Source organism: Tuber melanosporum, assembly GCF_000151645.1.
Source record: "Tuber melanosporum whole genome shotgun sequence assembly, scaffold_36, strain Mel28".
NCBI lineage: Eukaryota > Fungi > Ascomycota > Pezizomycetes > Pezizales > Tuberaceae > Tuber > Tuber melanosporum.
This window is the reverse complement of record NW_003299041.1, coordinates 311314-329684: the sequence shown is the minus strand read 5'-3', so window position 1 is coordinate 329684 and position 18371 is coordinate 311314. Positions and strand designations below refer to the sequence as shown.

The following is an 18371-nucleotide window of genomic DNA, read 5'->3' as shown; positions in this document are numbered from 1 at the left end:
CTAAGTACTTTTCCTACTTATTACTTTAATGAATATAAAACACCTTTACGATCTTTATCTTTATTGCAATGTTATCGTTATGCCCAGGAAAGCTCTTCACGAAGAAGAGTTAGACAAAGCGTATGATAGGCATTCCCGATAGAAGACAAAGGTCTTGTACTACCAGTAACGTAGGTAGGGGCCTAGTGGTATTGTAAGACTAAGGAAAGAAACAGAAGAAGAAAAGAAGTATCGTTCTCCGTTGCCAAGAACTAACTATCCGAAGAGGAATTGTTACAGGACTCCGTCACAATTTGTTCATAATAGCGGTTTTTTCACTATAAAGGGGTACATTATAGCTGGATGCGCCTGTAGTACTTGTACCCATACTGTACTTGTACCAAAGTGTTGTTAGTTTTTCAGAAGTCTCCTGTTCCCTCAGGGTGCAGGATTGGCCGGGCAGCGCAACTAATAGAGTATCTCCAGTGCCTAGGTGCCATCGTGCTGATATACTACCAGTATGGTATTCATACAAAATTGGCCGATGAGGGGGCTCTACAAGTACTAGTACAGCACCATACATGTGTTGTAACCGGTACGGGTACTTGGTTATTGGTTTTGTTTTATGTTTTGTTTTAAGTATCGCTTTGATACTTGGTTTCGTTTTACGTTTTGTTTTAAGTATCGCTTTGATACTTAGTTTGTTTTAAGTATCGTTTGATACTTGGTTTTGTTTTATGTTTTGTTTTAAGTATCGCTTTGATACTTGGTTTTGTTTTATATTTTATTTTAAGTATCGCTTTGATACTTGGTTTGTTTTAAGTATCGTTTGATACTTGGTTTTGTTTTATGTTTTATTTTAAGTATCGCTTTGATACTTGGTTTGTTTTAAGTATCGTTTGATACTTGGTTTTGTTTTACGTTTTGTTTTAAGTATCACTTTGATACTTGGTTTGTTTTAAGTATCGTTTGATACTTGGTTTTGTTTTATGTTTTGTTTTAAGTATCACTTTGATACTTGGTTTGTTTTAAGTATCGTTTGATACTTGGTTTTGTTTTATGTTTTGTTTTAAGTATCGCTTTGATACTTAAAGAGTTTTACCAAAGAGTATCAATTGATACCTTTGATTAGTTTTGTTCATGCTAGACATGAACAGATTTGTGTATTTAAAGACCGCCTGTTTCTACGATAGAAAAGGCAGACTTCGACAGACAGTATTTCAATATACTTGGTTGAACGGTTACTTCTTTGTTCCCCAGTACACCCTCGAAGCCTCCTTTAGTTCTCAGCTCTCGCCTCCTCTCTGGAAGAGCAGGCCACCTGCCAACTATCGTATCTAATACCGATAACGTGATTAGTACCTTGCGAACACGTTACATGTGTACTTAGGGTGTGAGCATAAGTGAGGCAAACCCTACATGTATCTGATATATAAAATATTTATGAAAGGTGAGAGTGGGAAAGGAAAAAAGAAAAAACTAGTATATATTAATATGGGGTAGCTTCTCCATTAACATCAATGACAGCTTGAAGCCTGCGAGGCATACTATCAATAAGATTAGATAGGCATTCTGATGTTATATTCCTCCATGCCCCCTGTATCATAAGTACCAAAGTATCCAGATCAGCCACCATCCCAAAGATTTGACCAAGCTCAGTTTCTCTGTCGGCCTATAAAGCTTCTATCAAATTCAAATCCAGAGATTGTGGAGGTCAAGTAATACAAGCTATCTCCTATTCATTTCATATATCCTTTGCAATACCCTTATGGCCGGGGGCATTATCTTCTACGATCATTGTCTATTCATACATCTTGTAAGCTCGTGTCCAAAATGGAAGAAGAAAGGGTAGTAAAATATGGTACGAATATTTTTTTAAGTTGATTGTAGACTCCTGAGGAACGATATAATGGTCTTACTTTAAGGTATTGCAAAAGGCACCCCAAACCATTACCGACTTTCAACCAGATCCTCAAACACAATCGATGCAGTCTAGGTGATACTCCTCATCTACTTTTCGTATTACCCAGGGCTGATAGCTAAATCCAGCTGTAGAAAAACTAGATTCATCGGTCCAAAGCATCTTTCCCCAGTCTTCTTGTGACCAATTTAGATGTTCCTGATACCATTTAACTCTTAGAGGCTTATTTTTCTCACGTATTTCCCATCTATTATTATCATAATTATTAGTATTTACTTTAAATCTTTATTTATAAGAGGCAGTCCAGGGCATCTAAACTGAAAAAAAAAAAAATGAAAAAAAAGAATTTGAAAAGAGAAAAAGAAAAAACAAGGTACTTTTTACATAATAATCTTTTATGATAACCTAAAGATGCTAAAGCATCATGAATAGTGCGAACTGAGCAACTATAACTCATTTCAACTATAATTTCCTCCCACCGAAGCCGGCGTATTCATTGATCACGAGTAATAAAAGCAACCAGTCTTTACTTTTCCGCTTCATCGAAAAGAACAGGACGACCAACTCGGCATTGATTTGAGGGAGATTTATGGATTATGGATCACTGGTACATTTTTTGACAGGTTCAATAATCAATATTCACTTCTCCGGCAATTTGCTATCCTTTTCCTTTAATCATATCATCAATTTATTACTAGGAATTCATACCTTCCAACTCAACCCTACCTGGTTTCACAGTGTTACTACCTCCAGCTGCTAATCTCGGGTGGTTTCACATCGTTTTTGGTCTCCATCTGGTTCGTAGTCTTCTCGTCGTCCTTTATTCTTCATTATAAAGGACTCGTTTGTGGGATATAGGTATCGGTGTTGAATATAGGACATATCAGAATAGGTGTTGATGGACCTGAAGGTGGTTTGAAAACTCTGCAATCCTGCTAAAACTATTTAGCATTAGCGCAATACTATAATAGTTAATTTGAGTAGTCTGAGTGGCGAGCCAATCATACCCCCCTTCGCCTCACTTACCCTTAACCCCCGGTACTCGAGTACCGGTACTACAGTCGCACCTCGCTATAATGGACCTCTTTGTATGAGAAACCTCGCCATTACGAATGAATCGTACGGGAATCAAGACCCCTGCTCCCATACAAACAGTACTCGCTATAAGGAATTTACCCCAAAACCTTGCTATAACGAACAAAACCCCCCAACTCTTAGCGTTCTTTATAACGAGGTGCGACTGTACAAGTAGAACTCGAGTGGTCGTTGTGGGGCATCCCAGAAGACCCTTGCCGCCATTTCGAGGGGGAGGGCCTTCTGAGAATTTTCCGTCCATTTTTCTTTTTCTCTTTTTCTTTTCTTCTTCTGCTCTACACGCGACTTTTAGCAAAATGCATGGCTTCTGCGTCTGATTGCTTTGGGAACCGTTCCTGAGCACCTTTTTCCCTGTTCGCCAAGACCTCTCTAACTACCTGAGCAAATTAATCCAATCATTGATCTGCTTGTACGGTAGACTATCATACTCGCGCTCGAGTACCCAGCAACCAATCTACCCCCTGACCCATGAAAAAACACCTGTTGAAGCGAAGAAAAACCGCCCCCTCAAAGAAAGAAGGGAGAGAATGGAGGAGAGGAGGAGAAGCGCTTCTTTCAGTGAAGCCAAAGACCATTCTTTTGGTTCTGAACTGCTCGAGGGCTACGGTAGGTTGCCGATACTTGTGCTAGTACCGTACCAGTATCATGCCGTGCACAGAGTTTTTCAGAGCCCAGACAAGCAAACAGTCAGACACATTTCACTTTCCACTCGAGTACCGGTTGTCCCCTGCTGCACGCCATCATAACGCTACAACTGTATTCTTCAGAAAGAAGAAAAGAAGCTACAAGTTAGGGCGAATATGAGTACCGGTACCCTACCGTACCATATCTCGCTTGGGATCGCCATCGCACCGTAATATTTATGGGGCCGGGACCCAATTCGTTGTTTACCCTCCTGTCCGGATGTGGGGACCTGTTACAATGGACGACGACAACGAATGGGAAAATGCTCTGTTACCCCCCCCCCATATCGCGTTGGATACGGACTTGAATAGGCAGGGATAGTCAGATAGAAGAGAAAAAAAGCCCGAGGGCCCAAGCCAATCAGCCCTCGTTGCAATCTACAGATACAGGTACAAGTATTGGTGGAAGCGGGCGGCTACCGCCTCCACCGCAGCCTGATACACTGTATGATACCGCTAGGCATACTACGCAGATAGACCGTAACAACTATCTCCAAGCACGAAGCAGCACCGTGTGCAGCAGTAGCATACTCGAGTACATACGAGAGAGCAGGAAGCAGGGAGGGGAAGAGAAAACACCATTTACGAATGCAGCTCCCCCCCATCTTTGACAACTCAACACCTGGTGACACTCGAGTACTCGTACATCATTTCACACTCTCCACCTTCAATTGTTTCCCGTTTCGCTAATTTCCGCTCGGTCCAATAAATGCTTCTGATCGGGTATCATGCTTGTAGCAAGGCCGGTATGATTTGGTTGCTTCCTTGTTGCGTGTAACAATTATAGAACCACCCGTTACTTTACCAGCCACGTTTTACCAAGCCCGGGCTCTCCCGTCCTGACGGGAGCAGCAGCAAAACTGACTGTTTGATTGGCAATAGGAAAACCGGCAAGGCATTGATAAATAAGGCATTTATTGCACTCGCGGAGTTTGTCGACTGACTGACTGACTGACTGACTGACTGACTGATTGACTGATTGATTGACGATGTTTGCCTGCCGTTTATTCGCTGTGTTTGCCGGGCTGTCTCTGCAGTTTGCCCTCAGCTTGGTGAAATGGATACCCTGCACAGTGCACACAGTACCGGTACTCCTTTCTACTTGCAGTAATCGACAACCTCGCTCGGAGATCACTCTTGGCGCCGTGTTGGCTGAGGGAGCTATTATTAACTACGCAGTTGTCATCGCTACGGAGCAAACAAACACCAACCGACCGACTGACCACGAATATTACCGTTCCGAAATAAACCACTTCCCCGCACCCATCCGTTTGTTACGCCTTCGGGATCGCTACGGCTGCTTTGCGCACATCACGAATAGCAACAGCGGACACCAAATTTACGGTGATCGAAAAAGAAAAGAAAAACCCCCGATTACCTGCTCATGGGATCCTCCTCTGCTTCCTAATGGCAATCGTTTAACGGGGATAGGATACATGTCAGGGTGTACTGATGCATTGGCTGGCAGTTCCTGTGGGGAGATAACATGATTACCATCGCGCACTTTTTCCTCCTAGAACAGAACGGGATTGCGAACATGTGAAGAGAGATGAAGCGGTACACGAAAAATCACTCGAGCAATTACCGGTGCAGCCAGAGATTGGTCTGATTGGTGGGAAGGGAGTGAACACATTCTACCGGTATCCGACCAATTACTCGAATAACGATGGGAGATTGATTGAGGGTGTTAACGACATTTACCGGCATACCGGTAAGAGACTAACAATGTATCCATGCCACGGAAACTTCAAGCCTGAAGTTCAGTCATGTATGGCCATGGCATGCGAGTTGACGAGAGAGGCATTGACACCTTCACTAAGACATGTCAACAATTTCTCAACTACGGAGTCTCGACGAATCCTACGAGTAGATGCTCCTCCTAGTGGGTCCATGGCTAATCCATAAGGAGATTTTGAGCGTCATCTGTCAAAGCCCTGGAACCGTGGATACCGGTTCAAGTTCCACGGCCAACCGCCACACCTTATACCGGCGCTCCCACGAATCCCAGTACCCACCATATCGCAGCGCCATGCAGATCACATCACGCTAACGTAATCCAAGCCAAGCTCAGCCAACAAATGAGAATACTCGAGTAGTGCTAATTTAAGTCCAGCGCCCCGATCCCCACACCAAGGAGGCTCTCTGCACGGGATGCGCGCCATGCTTCTACAGCAACAGAGTGGCAAGGGTGGCTGGTTTTTTGTTTGATGCACAGTAAGGGCGCGCCTAGTTGCCACCCAAAACCTTCGTTCAGACGCTACTTGTAATTGTGCTCGAGTACGGTAGGTCTACCGGGCTGTGGTGTGCCGTACGGTACTGTTTCGATAAGAGGGATGGCGCCTGGCGGTGCGGGGGCTTGAATAGGGGAATTATAGTTTGGTGTTCAGCGTCCCATCGTACAGTATCATACCGAGGGAAACTATGATATTCAATTTTTTTCGCGGGTATCATGGTACCCTATCGTCTATCGCTTCACTTTGTATTTCTACCATCTCCGGACCAGACCATCATCGTACTAGTACTAATACTTGTATAGTGCCGTAATCAACCACCACTCTCAAAGATTCAAACCCCAATAGTCGGCGCTCTCTTACCCTTCACTTTGCTCTTGCTCGACTCCCCCTCCCCTGCTTCAATCCCGGGTGCCGTCTCCTGCGCTGCAACAGCCAACCCCTCGTCAACAAAACCAGGATCCCATCACACACATGTCATCAGGATAGGGCATTTTGGAAGGGGAAAAAAAACTCACCTGCCCAAAGCGAACTGTACACGCCACCAGAATTGATAAGTTGCTCGTGTGTCCCAGGAGGCTCTGCAACCGAGCCATCTCGCAAAACTATAATTTGGTCTGTGGTTTCACGACAGATTATCAAGTCGGCCTTCTATTCTGGAAGCGCAAGGTAGGATGGATGGGGGGGAGAGAACATAAAAAGGAGGCCTTACCGCTGTCGAAAATGGTACGCAAGCGATGCGCAACGAATACGCTTGTTCGCTCTTTCTCTTTTAGGATAGAGGAGATGTTTCCTAGGAGGGCTTGCTCGGTGTGAGTGTCTAAGGCGGAGGTCTGTTATGAGTGCCGTTGGTTAGCTGTCTGGGAATTATGGAGTTTTGACTTTGAGACTTACGGCTTCGTCGAAGAATAGTAGTGGGGGGTCTTTGAGGAGCAGTCGCGAGACAGCGAGGCGTTGCTTTTCACCACCTGTTTGCCAGGGCGTCTTGCGTCAGTACTTGTCTAAGTGATGCGATTGGACCCAATACCTGAGATCATCATTCCTCGCTCACCAACCATTGTCTGGTAACCTTCCGGGAAAGTAGAAATAGTATCATGGATTCTTGCTCTCTTAGAGACATGAAGCACCTGCTCTGCTGTTGCGTCTATACGGCCGTAGTGGATGTTATGCTCGATCGTGTTATTGAACAATGGGGTATCTTGGGGCACCACGCCTATACTCCTTCTCAGCGATTCCAGGGTGACATCTCTGATATCCTGGCCATCAATAAGAATCCTTCCGCCCTGGACGTCGTAGAATCGGAAGAGAAGCCTTAAGATGGTTGATTTACTATGAAAAAATTCAGCAAGTGTGAATGTTGATTGGTGATCCACACCGGTCATGAGAACTCACCCGCAACCACTAGGACCAACAATCGCCGTCTTTTTCCCAGCTGGGATCGTGAACGTAACGTTTTTCAGAATCGCTCTGTCGGGGTGATACCCGAATGTCACATTCTCGAATCTAATCTCACCACCTTTAAGTTCCAACGGCTTTGCGTCGGGCTTGTCCTTAACTGCTATGTTCACCTTTTGCAGGTTGAAGAGAGTCTCCATGTCCAGGAGGGACTGCCTCAGCTCGCGGTACACTGAGCCAAGGAAGTTCAAGGGAACCGAAAGCTGGAAGACAAGTTGATTGGCCATAACTAGGTCGCCGACGGTTAAGTTTCCATCAATTACACCGTGACAAGCAAGGTACATCATGGCAGTCAAGGCTGACGAAAAGATGACATTCTGCCCCAAGTTTAGGAAGGCTAGGGAGGTCGCTACTTTGATAGATGCGCTCTCGTAGCCTTTGAGGGCCTTGTCATACCTGCCCACTTCGTACTTCTCATTGTTGAAATACTGCACATTTGTGAGTTAGGGGTTAGGGCACAAGCTGGAAATCGAGTGATAGCAACCTTAACGGCTTCATAGTTGATCAGTGAATCAACTGCCACAGTTGCTCCCTTGTTATCGGCTGCGTTTGCTTGCTTTCTAAATTTTGTTCGCCATGCGGTCGTTTTGATTGTGAATACTGTATAGGCCAGCATGGTAGCAGCGGTCACAGCAGCAAAATTGGGCCCGAATTTGTAAGTCTAAATGTTTTCAGCTGATATGGGGTTTCGGTAGCAAGACTGGTAGGATCCTTACCAATATCCCGCAAACCATGGATATCTCAAGGAATATAGGAAATATATGAAAAACCATGGAAGTAAGCAAAAAGCTTATTCCTTTTGTTCCTCTATCGATAGCCCTACTCAAGCCTCCAGTCTGCCTGGTAAGATGGAAGTTAAGATCTAATCGGAGCAAGTGATCGAAAACATTGCAGGCAACTTTTCGTATAGCCTTCTGGGCGACATTGGCAAACACAGCGTTCCTAATTTCTTGGAAAGCGGTTGATCCTATCCGGGCGAGGCCATCTTTTAATTTTAATGCTCAATATCTTTCACTACTTTGGCACGAGTGAAGGAAGTTAGGGGAGTCACCGTACATGCTACTATTATAGACCCGGCCGCGGTCCATACTGTTCCTCCGAGAGCCAAAAAGTCCACGTTCATGGAGTCGATTATAGTCTTGAAGTAAAATGGTACTTGGACGTTTAAAATCTAATAGATCGATGGTTTTCTTAGATTATCTGTGGGTGGGGGATTAATTTGAAAAATATGTAAACAACACGGACCTTCGCACCGACGAGAAGGCCTAGCGAGAGCCCTACACGGACTTTGACACCAAGGTTGCCCTACGATACAATTCCCCACTCAGTATTTAACCCCTTGTGACTTTTAGGAAGCGTACTTTTGGCCATAGATAGGTCGACATCTCCTTTATAATTCCCCAATCTGCCCTCCGTTGCTCCTGGGTGGTTAGGGTTGGTTCTCCAAGTAAATTCGGAGTCTTCGAAACGGATTCCGAGTGCATTGGCTTGTTTGCGGCGGGTGCCGGGAGCTTCTCTGACCGAGCAAACATTGGAAGACCTTTTTTTGGCCCGGAGCTTTCGTTTTGGAGTAAAAATTGAGTTGAAGCGAAGCCCCGCCCTAATCGAAGTGGGTAGAGTCGTGTGACGCCCCGGGAGAGTGGTGGCGAACTACGCCATGGAGCCGCCCTCGCGAGTAAGCGGGGGAGGCAAGGGGAGAGCATTCTAAAGTTTCTGCAGTGTTTCTCAGCAAGTGTAGGTTGGGGTGGGAGTGGTAATGGGAGTGGTAGGAGTGATAATCGAGGTCACTCACATGGCATAAGCTGAAATTGGTCGAGAGTAAGGAATAGGGTACTCGGAGAGGGGTGAGCCAGAAGGCGAGGAAGAAGGGTGGAGGGGCAGAGTTACTGTACCGGTACTCGAGTACTCAGGTAATGGGCCCGGTTCTACTTGTGGCTCCTGCTTAGGCACAATGACGCCAGACGAGAGCCGCATGGTATAGTATGGTTGAGGTCACCCCGCTCCCTCCTATCCAGTTCTTGCCGCGGGGGAGATTTTCCAGTAAAGGCAAAATCATCATCTACGAATGTTTGGTGATAGTTAAGTTAGAGCAAACTTATCATATTTGTATCAAAGTTGCTTCGGGATATCTCCGACCACGTCCCTACGAGTAGAAATCGCAGTGGGTTTGGGTTAGGTGCCTCTTTTGAGGGAAAAAAAGGTTGCCCCGGTCCTAAGATATGACGAAGGTCGTCCAGGGATCGGCAACATCCACCACCGCTGCGCATACTGGTAGTTATTTCAGGGCGAGTTGAGGCCCCCGAGCTTCCTCCGATCACCCGGTCATCAAGTTGCACAATGGCAGCCCGTCGACTGAACCCCTCGTTTATTCCTATGGCGCGATCCTTCCTATCTACTCCTTCGGTCCTCGCACGACTAGGTCCTTGCTCAAATCGATATGTGCACATTCGAGCTACTCCATCGACAACTGCTCTCGACGGGTTCTTAGACTTGTCGGAACAGACACAATCTATCCCAAAACTTAGCGGGGCTGGACCCTTTCCTGCTGGTATGTTAGCTGGGGGTGCTGGGTATCCACTTTTCGGTCGGGGTGGACTAATTGATTCTATGAGATTTTTAGATGTAAAATTCGAGGTCTTGGGAGCTCCATATTCATTGCTGTCTGTGGCGTTACCGGCATCCTCAGTATTGTATTCACGGAGAGGAACTTTGGTCGGTGTCAATGGCAAGGCGGGGAATGTAAAGACCCCCATCCTGGTCCTGCATTTTTGGAGCGCGAATCACTAACGGATGATGTTCGTAGGCAGTCTCAACTCTATCATTACTGGAACCTATTCGACGGTCATTTCTGCGGATACCATTCCTCTATCAAAAGGTCAGTCTCGCAATTTAAACCAATCTTTCAGTGCATCATCAAATATTAAAGAATTGTCGGTTACAGATATCCTCCACTTCCCCACTCACATGCCTAATATCAACAAACTCACCCAATACAACCTTCGGTGTCATCGAATTAGACGGAAAAGCCGACTGGATGGTGACTCAGAACGATGCGTTGCTAGCATGGACCGGCCATTCGATATCCGCAAAACCCAGCGTCAGTTCAAGAATGGTATTCCATCTTGATATCAGCCCCTAAAGCAATGAGAACAAGGAATTTGCTAATAATCGAAGAGCCTCGCCCACTGGGGAAACTCCAAGCTCACGGGTAGAGGTTTAGTCGCACTAGTTGGTCGGGGGCAAATCTACCAAGTCACCCTAAAAGCCGGCGAGGAATTCACCGTACACCCCGGAAGTCTTCTAGCATATTCTATCAGCACAGCTTTCCGGCCAATGCCTTATAGGCTTCGCTCAGCGTCGATGCGTCTTCAAGTCCCGAGACTCAATGTCGACCGGCTACTCCCTCAGATTGGGTTTATTAGGGTCATGCGTAATTCCGAGGTGTCTAAGACTATCACTAAAGCTTTCTTTGTCTTCAGGGCTTGGCTGAGGCGCACGATATGGGGTGATAGGGTGAGCCCAATTTTCCCTCTAGGCCTAGGATTCGCTAATATGTGATCTGAAGCTCTTTGTACGATTCCGGGGCCCTGGGACAGTTCTTCTTCAATCGAGATCGGCGCGCATTTCTGATATCCTACGGCCTCATGATGTGAGCGAAGCGGCTACTGTTGAACCGGGAGCCCTTGAACCCTTGGAGCATGCTAGCGGAGGTGCTGTTGGGTCGGTGCCAAAACCTTCTAGCAAGCCTTTACTCCCTGCAAGTAGCTCAGCCATGGATCACAACGGCCTGAAAGTGGTTACAGTGAAAAAAGATGGGAAGGTGGAGTTTGAGGACTCAGATTTTAGGGACTTTGCAAGGAAATAGTAAGGGGAATATTAGACTACTTAATTCTCTGTAACATATACTTTCCGGGTTTGAAAAACGCCTTAAAGCGATACCATCAATTTATACAAATCACCTTAAAAAGTATAAAAGAATCTCCATATAACTTTTGACAAGTCAAAATTGGCCTCTTTTTATGTATATTCTACGGTAATGGAAACTGATCGTAGAAACAAACAATATTAGTCTATGCCCCGGCAACCAGCCTGCTCTCCATCCAGTTGCCAAGTTTATTGACGCTCCCATCCCATTCCATCAGCCTCTGCTTCATATTCTCGATCTGCTCCTTGTCCAATACCTTGGGCTGTACCCAAGAGATCCTGGCTACCTCAGCTACCTGGTCGATACTACCACGGACAAGCCCCAAACTCAACGCCCTCATGAGCAGATGCTCAACTTCCTCGGGGAAAACTCTTGTCTCATCCAGGATAGTCGCAAAGCTCAGGGCGCGATCATGGGGGGGTCGGCGAAAGACAGCTTCCGTGAGAGCTGACAAACAGAGCTTCTCGCGAAGAAACGAGGACCGGCCCTCGAGAAGTGGCTGTTTGGAAAAATGACCACTGAGTCCGTGGAACCGAGTGAGATTTCCCGCATTGAAAGCAAATAAAAGGTCGCGAAGCCAACTGTGTTCGGTACCCTTCAGCGAGTCGAGTATAGGGTGTAGAAGCAGCTCTCCAAAGTTGTATATAGACTCCCCTAACAAAGCGGCGATAGCAAGGTTATAGGCACGTTCCTGTTGCTCCATCTGACTCAAGTCGGCAACATTTACGCAGGCAAGGTATAGAAGTGCGTTCTTGTAGTAAGCAGCGAACTCGAGCTTGGCCTAGAGATGGATTAGATTGCTGCCAGACGGGTGCGCTAAAGAAGTGTCTTACATTATAGTAGTCGGCATTCACACGGTAAAATGAGGCATGAACAACAGACTCCACAGAATCAAATGTTTCTAGATTCTTTTCCGCTTCATCTAACGCCTTCCTTGCGCCCTCCATATCTGCTAGAAGCAGCTTGACCCTAGCAACTTCCACCGTAGCATAGACGTAGGCATCCTTAGAGGTGGGCTTGTTGACCTTTGCAGCAATCGTGGTAAGAAACTCCAAAGCTTCATCATTATCTAATTTATGTCCCGCCGTCAGCGCATGTTTATTGCCAGATGAAATCAGTTTCACAGTTTCAGAGCAGATGGCAGACCTTTGCTCTCCCTAGCGGCTGACAACCCTAGAGTTACAAACTTCAACTGATTGATCTTATCCGAGAATGACAAGACAAAGTGCTTGTATATCGGGATGCGCTGGGGGGTACTTTCTGGGTTCTCGTAAAACTTCAAAAGAGCTTCAGTGAGTTGATGCCACAAGCGGCGTTCCCAGAAATCCTCAAACTCCAAGAAGAGGCTCTGAAGATTGGGCGGGGCAACTTCATCTCGTTGCTGGGCAAGGAACTCGGGGATGGGTTTTGGGTCGAGATCCATGATTCGCCTTTAGTAAAAAAGCGGAGGGGCTGCAGGTCCGTAGATATGAGATGAATATGGAATGGATGAGGTCGATGGATGGAAGTTGTGGATGGGAGGAATTGGTTGTCGAATGCTTTCCTATGATGTGATGCTACCCACCTTCCTGCCTTCTGGTGCGAGTGGAGGGAGCCGCAGGAAAAACGTCTGGCGTTGTAGTTTCCACGTGACTGGCTGACTAACAGCCCTAATATCAGTGAACTCTAATTGTCGGGCGAGGCATCCCGCCTACAGTTCCAGATAGCGATAGGCTCTTTAAGCCCTTAAGAATCTCCACTCCCGCATTTATCCCTGCATCTTGTAGCTCATGTTCGCCGCTACGCAGAGCTGTTCTTCGACTTTACTGCGGAGCATCGTGATGAGGACGCAGTTGTTCAGGGTTGCCCCTCCTATGAGGAGAGCGATTCATGATATCGCAATTACAAGGACCGGGAAGCCTATAATTCGGACCCCGGGGGGTGGCAGGTATGTTCTGGTCTTCTGGGTATATTCTTTTCAACTGGGGAACTCGATTAACACTAAGCGAATAGGTCTTCAATCGGAGGTTTGTCTCATTTACCGGTTATCTAGTCTTCGATATCATACTCATTCAATATATAGGACATACTGCGACTGTGTTTGGGGCCACCGGCTTCCTCGGAAGGTATATTGTGAACAGGCTTGGTATATATGACTATTTCTCAAGGTTAGGGCTTTCCACTGATGGGATTGATGTCATAGCTCGTTCGGGGTGTACCGTTGTCATCCCGTACCGGGAGGAGATGGCTAAGCGTCACCTCAAAGTTACGGGAGATTTGGGCAGAGTTGTTTTCATGGTGGGCAGGTCCGCGCAACATTCCAAGAGACGCTATCTCTAATATAGGACGATAGGAATGGGATATGAGAAATACGCCGTCAATTGAGGCGAGTGTGCGACACTCCGATATCGTTTTCAATTTAGTCGGAAGAGATTACACTACCAAGTTAGTCCCCTAGCAATACGCATAAGAAGATAAGCTTGCTGACTTTGGGCAGGAATTTCACTTATGAGGACGTCCATGTCGAGGCGACTCAGAGAATTGCGGAAGCTATCGCAAAATACGATGTTGACCGATTCATCCAAGTTTCTTCTTTTAATGCTGACAAGAATTCGCCTTCCAAATACTATGCTACTAAAGTTAGTTATACATCCTCCAACCTACAGCAAATATGATGATCTGACGAAGGCATTCAGGGTCAAGCTGAGGAAGATGCCCGCGCAATCTTCCCGGAGACAACTATTGTCAGACCAGGCCCGATGTATGGATTCGAGGACAGACTGCTCCACAGACTGGCCGGCACAACCAATATCTTCACTGCAAATAACATGCAGCAAAAGATGCGACCTGTGCATGTAAGAGCTTCTTAAGACGAACCAAATGGTTCCACACTTAAAAGTTTATGAGGCATATGAGCTCACTGCTGAAATTTGGCAGGTAATCGATGTTGGCAAAGCCCTCGAAGTTATTGCATACGACGATGCTACAGCCAGTCAAACATTTGAGCTGTACGGCCCTAGGGAGCTCACTCTCAAGGAAATTGCGCACATGGTCGACAAGATCGTTCACAAGACACATCGTCACATAAATCTGCCAAAGAAAGCTTTCCAAATGATTGCCTCCGTACTAGACTACTTATGGTGGCCCACAATATCCCCCGACGAAATTGAAAGGCAGCACCTTGATCACAAAATCGATGCTACTGCAAAGACCTTCGGAGATTTGGGCATAGAACCCACGGATATTGAGGCGGATATGTTCCAATACATTAGACATTACCGGTAAGCCTTCAAAATTAAAACCGGCTCCGAAGGCATTACTAACCTAGTTTCCACAGCTCCGCTGCTTATTTCGACCTACCGCCGATGACGGAGAAAGAGAAGAGGCTGGAGAGACAATATCTTCACGTACAGCAGGATCTCTAGAAAATAAGGAGAGAGACGAGAGGGATGTGTGTTGTTATATTTAGGGAACATATATCCCGTAGAAAATCGTACATAGAATCACAACGCAGGTGTTTGCATCGTGACGGGTAAGACCCTGTATATACTGTGTAGCTGGAAGGTATCTTCTCCGAAAGATAACTTTTATTGGAGCTTAGTGTTCGAAGAAGTCTAAGATTGGCGCTGGGCGTGTGATGTTGTGACTACCGTAGAATTCCAGAAATAAGGCGTGCGTCCTATTTAAGATTTTGGATGGGAAAGAGGGTATCTAAGGTATAGGGGTCATGGTTGGGCCAATCACTGATGCGGAAGACATCATTTGCTTATGATAGTTGTTGTGATGAAATAGATTGTAAGAGAAGCTGATCATGACTAAGCATTCAATATCCATTCTACTATCACCAGTACCTTTTCCTTTCTTTAAAGTTAAATACTGCTATATTTCACTGTATTTAAGATTTTGCAATTTCATATCCTGGATCAAATAAGAGAGATATCCTTGTCCTGGAAGATCATTTGACTTGTATCTAGTGTCTTCTCACAAAGTCTCTAATGCCAACTTCAAAGCCACGATCGGATTCAGCTTTGGATCAACCTCTTATCGATCAAAGTTCCCAAGTAGTTTGTCAGGGCCATGTACCAGTTCCAATAGGAGAGCAAACCAAGCATCAGCTTCTTTATGACCTACAGGCTGTTTCAAATCCCAGACCTGTAGAGTGACCTCCACTAGCTGAACAACAAAGAATTACAAGCCATACCAAGATCATAAATCCAGTAGCAGTTGAGAAACGGCAATTCATAGATAACGGTAACTAGAAAGAGAGTAAGTTGAAGAAAGGACGATCAACAAGAAAAGAAAGCTTAAAGGCATTATCATTTTTGGAAAATGCACATGAATGGACTGATGATGAAAATGGTACGTAGTATATCTAACTTTCTTATATATAATAACATAGTCCTGGGGTTTACCTTAGGTGACATGATTCTTCAGCCATTGTCAGTTTGCCGGACTGCAAGCATATTGCACTATAATGAAAGTCAACTACAGAAATGGAAGAGAGAGAAAAATAAAATCCTGAGTGCAAAAGAGAATTCTCGCAGTATTGGTATGAGTTGATAGTACTAAGATTAAAAAATAATGGTTGTTAAACAAGCTTACAGGAAGTGGACTTACTCTAGCATGGCCAAAGATGGATGTGCGATTAGCAGAGATATGGCAGACTGAGGTCAACAATGTACTGAGATTAACTGTAAATGGTTTGAGAGGCAGGCACTTCAAGTCTTTAAGGAAGAGTACCTGGATCAGGTCATGGTAGTAGATGGAAAAAAGATATTCTCTTGTCAACTCTCCAATGATGTAATGATCCCTCCTCGGATGGTTAGTTCTTAGCGATGGGGAACGATACTTCTCTTCTTCTTCTGTTTCTGTCCTTAGTCTTACGATAGCACTAGGCCTCTGCCTACGTTACCAATAGTACAAGACCTTTGTCTTCTATCGGGAACGCCTATTGTAAGCTTTTTCTAACTCTTCTTTGTGAAGAGATTTCCTCGGTGTAATGATAAATGTTGCAATAAAGATAAAGATCGTAAAGTGGTTTTATATTCATTAAAGTGATAAATAGGAAAAGTACTTAGAATTCAATCTAATTTTATTTAAACTTGTACCGCCAACACTGGTATACGATAAGCCCCTGTCGGCACAGGGATACTGCTAACTGGTATACTACTAATCCTAAGCTAACTAAGTCTACAGTCCTGCACCTACCATCCCCGAGTCATACCCGTACGAGAACTAATTACAAGACCATTAACCAACCCAGCACCCTCTCCAGTCCAAGTCTGTAGTCCCTCTGGTATGAAGCCAACCAGTACTAAATGTAGCTAAAGTTGAGTAAAAGACTAACCCGACCAGGTTCCTCATCTAACACATATAAAATTACTACTACACAGTCTTAAAAACCGTCTCGTGAAGCCTTCACCATAGTAGAAAACTAATAGATACAAATCAAACCTACAGACAACACAAGGGTAGGGAGGAGGGAACCAACATGTCAACCTCTCACACCCGCATGCCAGGCTGTTGACCCTGTGAACCCACTTTGCCAGTTGCCTCCGAAGAGCATACCGGTGAGGAGGACCTGTACCCGCTACCTATCCCCCAAACAAAACAACACAAACAGAGGAAATACCTAGAGGTGGTGACAGATCGAAAGGATCAGTGGGGCCTATCTCCCACACATAGTGCCATGCCTCCTCCTGCCAAACCTATAGCTAAACTAAAGAAACCAAACAAACCCCACAAAACCCAGTGCACAAGACCCAAATAAGTCAAACCAGGCGGTTGCAACCTACTATCTGCACAGGTGGCCATCAGCCAGCTGGTCCATCAGGGAGCTTTACGACGCTCAGCAGCTTTGCCCAACAGCCCAAGCCGGACTGGAAACATTTAATTAGACCTCGTCCAACCTGACGCAGGCCTGACCGGTGTTCACAGGTGCCTCTCTCCCCCCAATCAGCCCCCTCCAAGCCCCATACGCCAGATGCCACATGGCCCATCCAGCCCCCCAGCCTCTCAGACAGATCAACCATCCAATAGCCACAGGACAGGCCATACCTAGTCCCATCAGGCAGCCACTGGTCTTAGCTACACCAACAAAGCCCCAACCCCCAGTACCTGGCAGCTGAGGGGGACCCACCAGCCATAGCCAGGAGCCTCAAAGGAGGCAGCACCAATACCCGAAGGTACTGGCACCAGCCACACCATCCAACTCATTTGAACTGAAGTCTAACCAAGCCAGGAAAGAGTAGGCAGAGCCAGCCGAAGCCAGCCCCACAGGTCCGGCAATAAGCACAGACCGAACAATGGGCAAAAGGTACACCCAACCGACGCGACATGGAGGGGAAGGGCGAGCGGACAGGAGCAGACAATCAGAAAGTAGGCCCCACTTGCAATGGGTAAAGCTGCCAACCACAATCCACAACTGAACCACCCAAATTCACAAACAATATGATTGCCTGACAGCCAATCATCCCACACCATCCCAGGCGGTAATGATAAATCACACCAGGCAGTAAGATTTTTCAGAGTCAAAGTTATTTCCACCAAGGCGAGAAGGAGACACCTGACTGAACCACTGTAAATGCCACAAGAACAAAACTTCAAGGGATCGGTGATTAACAACATCGTAGGATTCCGACTATAGAAACGAAAATGTAATAAGGAGGGGCCAGGCGGGCATCACCCTGCCATGTGAGCAATGATGCAGCTGGTACGACGAGTTGATACTTGAGAAGGTCATCAGTCTAACCCAAGGGCGTTTTGTATTGTGAGAACTAAGGACTCGGTTAAAACCAAACAAGAAATATGAGCTGGCCCAGAAAATGACAGGGGTGATCCCTTCAAATACAATGTTCAATCTCCCACCAATCGAATGTGAAACCTGCGAGTAGATGATAGACAGGAAGCCGAAGACATTTTACCGAAAGGGGCTCGTAAGTGACCATGATGAATACCTTGAAGTGCCAGCATCGTGAGATAACTAGCAAGCAACGAAATGAGAAGCAAACAAGTAGTCAGCCACACAGTACCAACAAACCCCAATACCAAAAGCCCTAGGAACTACTAAGTAAACTCAGATATCTGCCCCAGAATCCAAGGCA

General features: G+C 45.8%; 4 protein-coding genes; 2 read left to right on the top strand and 2 right to left on the bottom strand.

Annotated features, from left to right (window-relative positions):
• Window positions 1-6389: 6389 nt before the first annotated feature.
• GSTUM_00007455001 (uncharacterized protein) lies at window positions 6390-9338 on the bottom strand (the record flags this gene model as incomplete). Its single annotated transcript, XM_002839431.1, has 11 exons — window positions 6390-6526; window positions 6622-6742; window positions 6804-6877; window positions 6937-7238; window positions 7302-7792; window positions 7849-8025; window positions 8081-8349; window positions 8421-8535; window positions 8610-8669; window positions 8726-9077; window positions 9157-9338. The coding sequence occupies 11 exons, from the start codon at window positions 9336-9338 to the stop codon at window positions 6390-6392; spliced, it is 2280 nt and encodes a 759-aa protein (XP_002839477.1).
• A 363-nt stretch (window positions 9339-9701) lies between these two features.
• Window positions 9702-11229, top strand: GSTUM_00007454001 (uncharacterized protein; the record flags this gene model as incomplete). The annotated part of the gene is made up of 5 exons (XM_002839430.1): window positions 9702-10103; window positions 10168-10239; window positions 10306-10476; window positions 10539-10877; window positions 10930-11229. The coding sequence occupies 5 exons, from the start codon at window positions 9702-9704 to the stop codon at window positions 11227-11229; spliced, it is 1284 nt and encodes a 427-aa protein (XP_002839476.1).
• Window positions 11230-11350: 121 nt separating this feature from the next.
• GSTUM_00007453001 (uncharacterized protein) lies at window positions 11351-12843 on the bottom strand. XM_002839429.2 has 3 exons: window positions 12436-12843; window positions 12123-12358; window positions 11351-12070 (listed from the first exon to the last, which is right to left on the bottom strand). The coding sequence occupies exons 1-3, from the start codon at window positions 12710-12712 to the stop codon at window positions 11435-11437; spliced, it is 1149 nt and encodes a 382-aa protein (XP_002839475.1). The 5' UTR covers window positions 12713-12843; the 3' UTR covers window positions 11351-11434.
• A 151-nt stretch (window positions 12844-12994) lies between these two features.
• GSTUM_00007452001 (uncharacterized protein) lies at window positions 12995-14873 on the top strand. XM_002839428.2 has 9 exons: window positions 12995-13216; window positions 13282-13295; window positions 13352-13414; window positions 13472-13566; window positions 13622-13713; window positions 13766-13907; window positions 13965-14123; window positions 14206-14549; window positions 14606-14873. The coding sequence occupies exons 1-9, from the start codon at window positions 13110-13112 to the stop codon at window positions 14691-14693; spliced, it is 1104 nt and encodes a 367-aa protein (XP_002839474.1). The 5' UTR covers window positions 12995-13109; the 3' UTR covers window positions 14694-14873.
• Window positions 14874-18371: the final 3498 nt, after the last annotated feature.

Coding starts and splice junctions, on each gene's coding strand:
- GSTUM_00007452001 (XM_002839428.2), top strand. CDS start 13,110: ATGAGGACGCAGTTGTTCAGGGTTGCCCCTCCTATGAGGAGAGCGATT. Junction 13,415..13,471: donor GTATATTGTGAACAGGCTTG/GTATATATGACT, acceptor TTGATGTCATAG/CTCGTTCGGGGTGTACCGTT. Junction 14,550..14,605: donor CAATACATTAGACATTACCG/GTAAGCCTTCAA, acceptor TAGTTTCCACAG/CTCCGCTGCTTATTTCGACC.
- GSTUM_00007453001 (XM_002839429.2), bottom strand. CDS start 12,712: ATGGATCTCGACCCAAAACCCATCCCCGAGTTCCTTGCCCAGCAACGA. Junction 12,359..12,435: donor AGCCGCTAGGGAGAGCAAAG/GTCTGCCATCTG, acceptor GACATAAATTAG/ATAATGATGAAGCTTTGGAG. Junction 12,071..12,122: donor TGAATGCCGACTACTATAAT/GTAAGACACTTC, acceptor ATCCATCTCTAG/GCCAAGCTCGAGTTCGCTGC.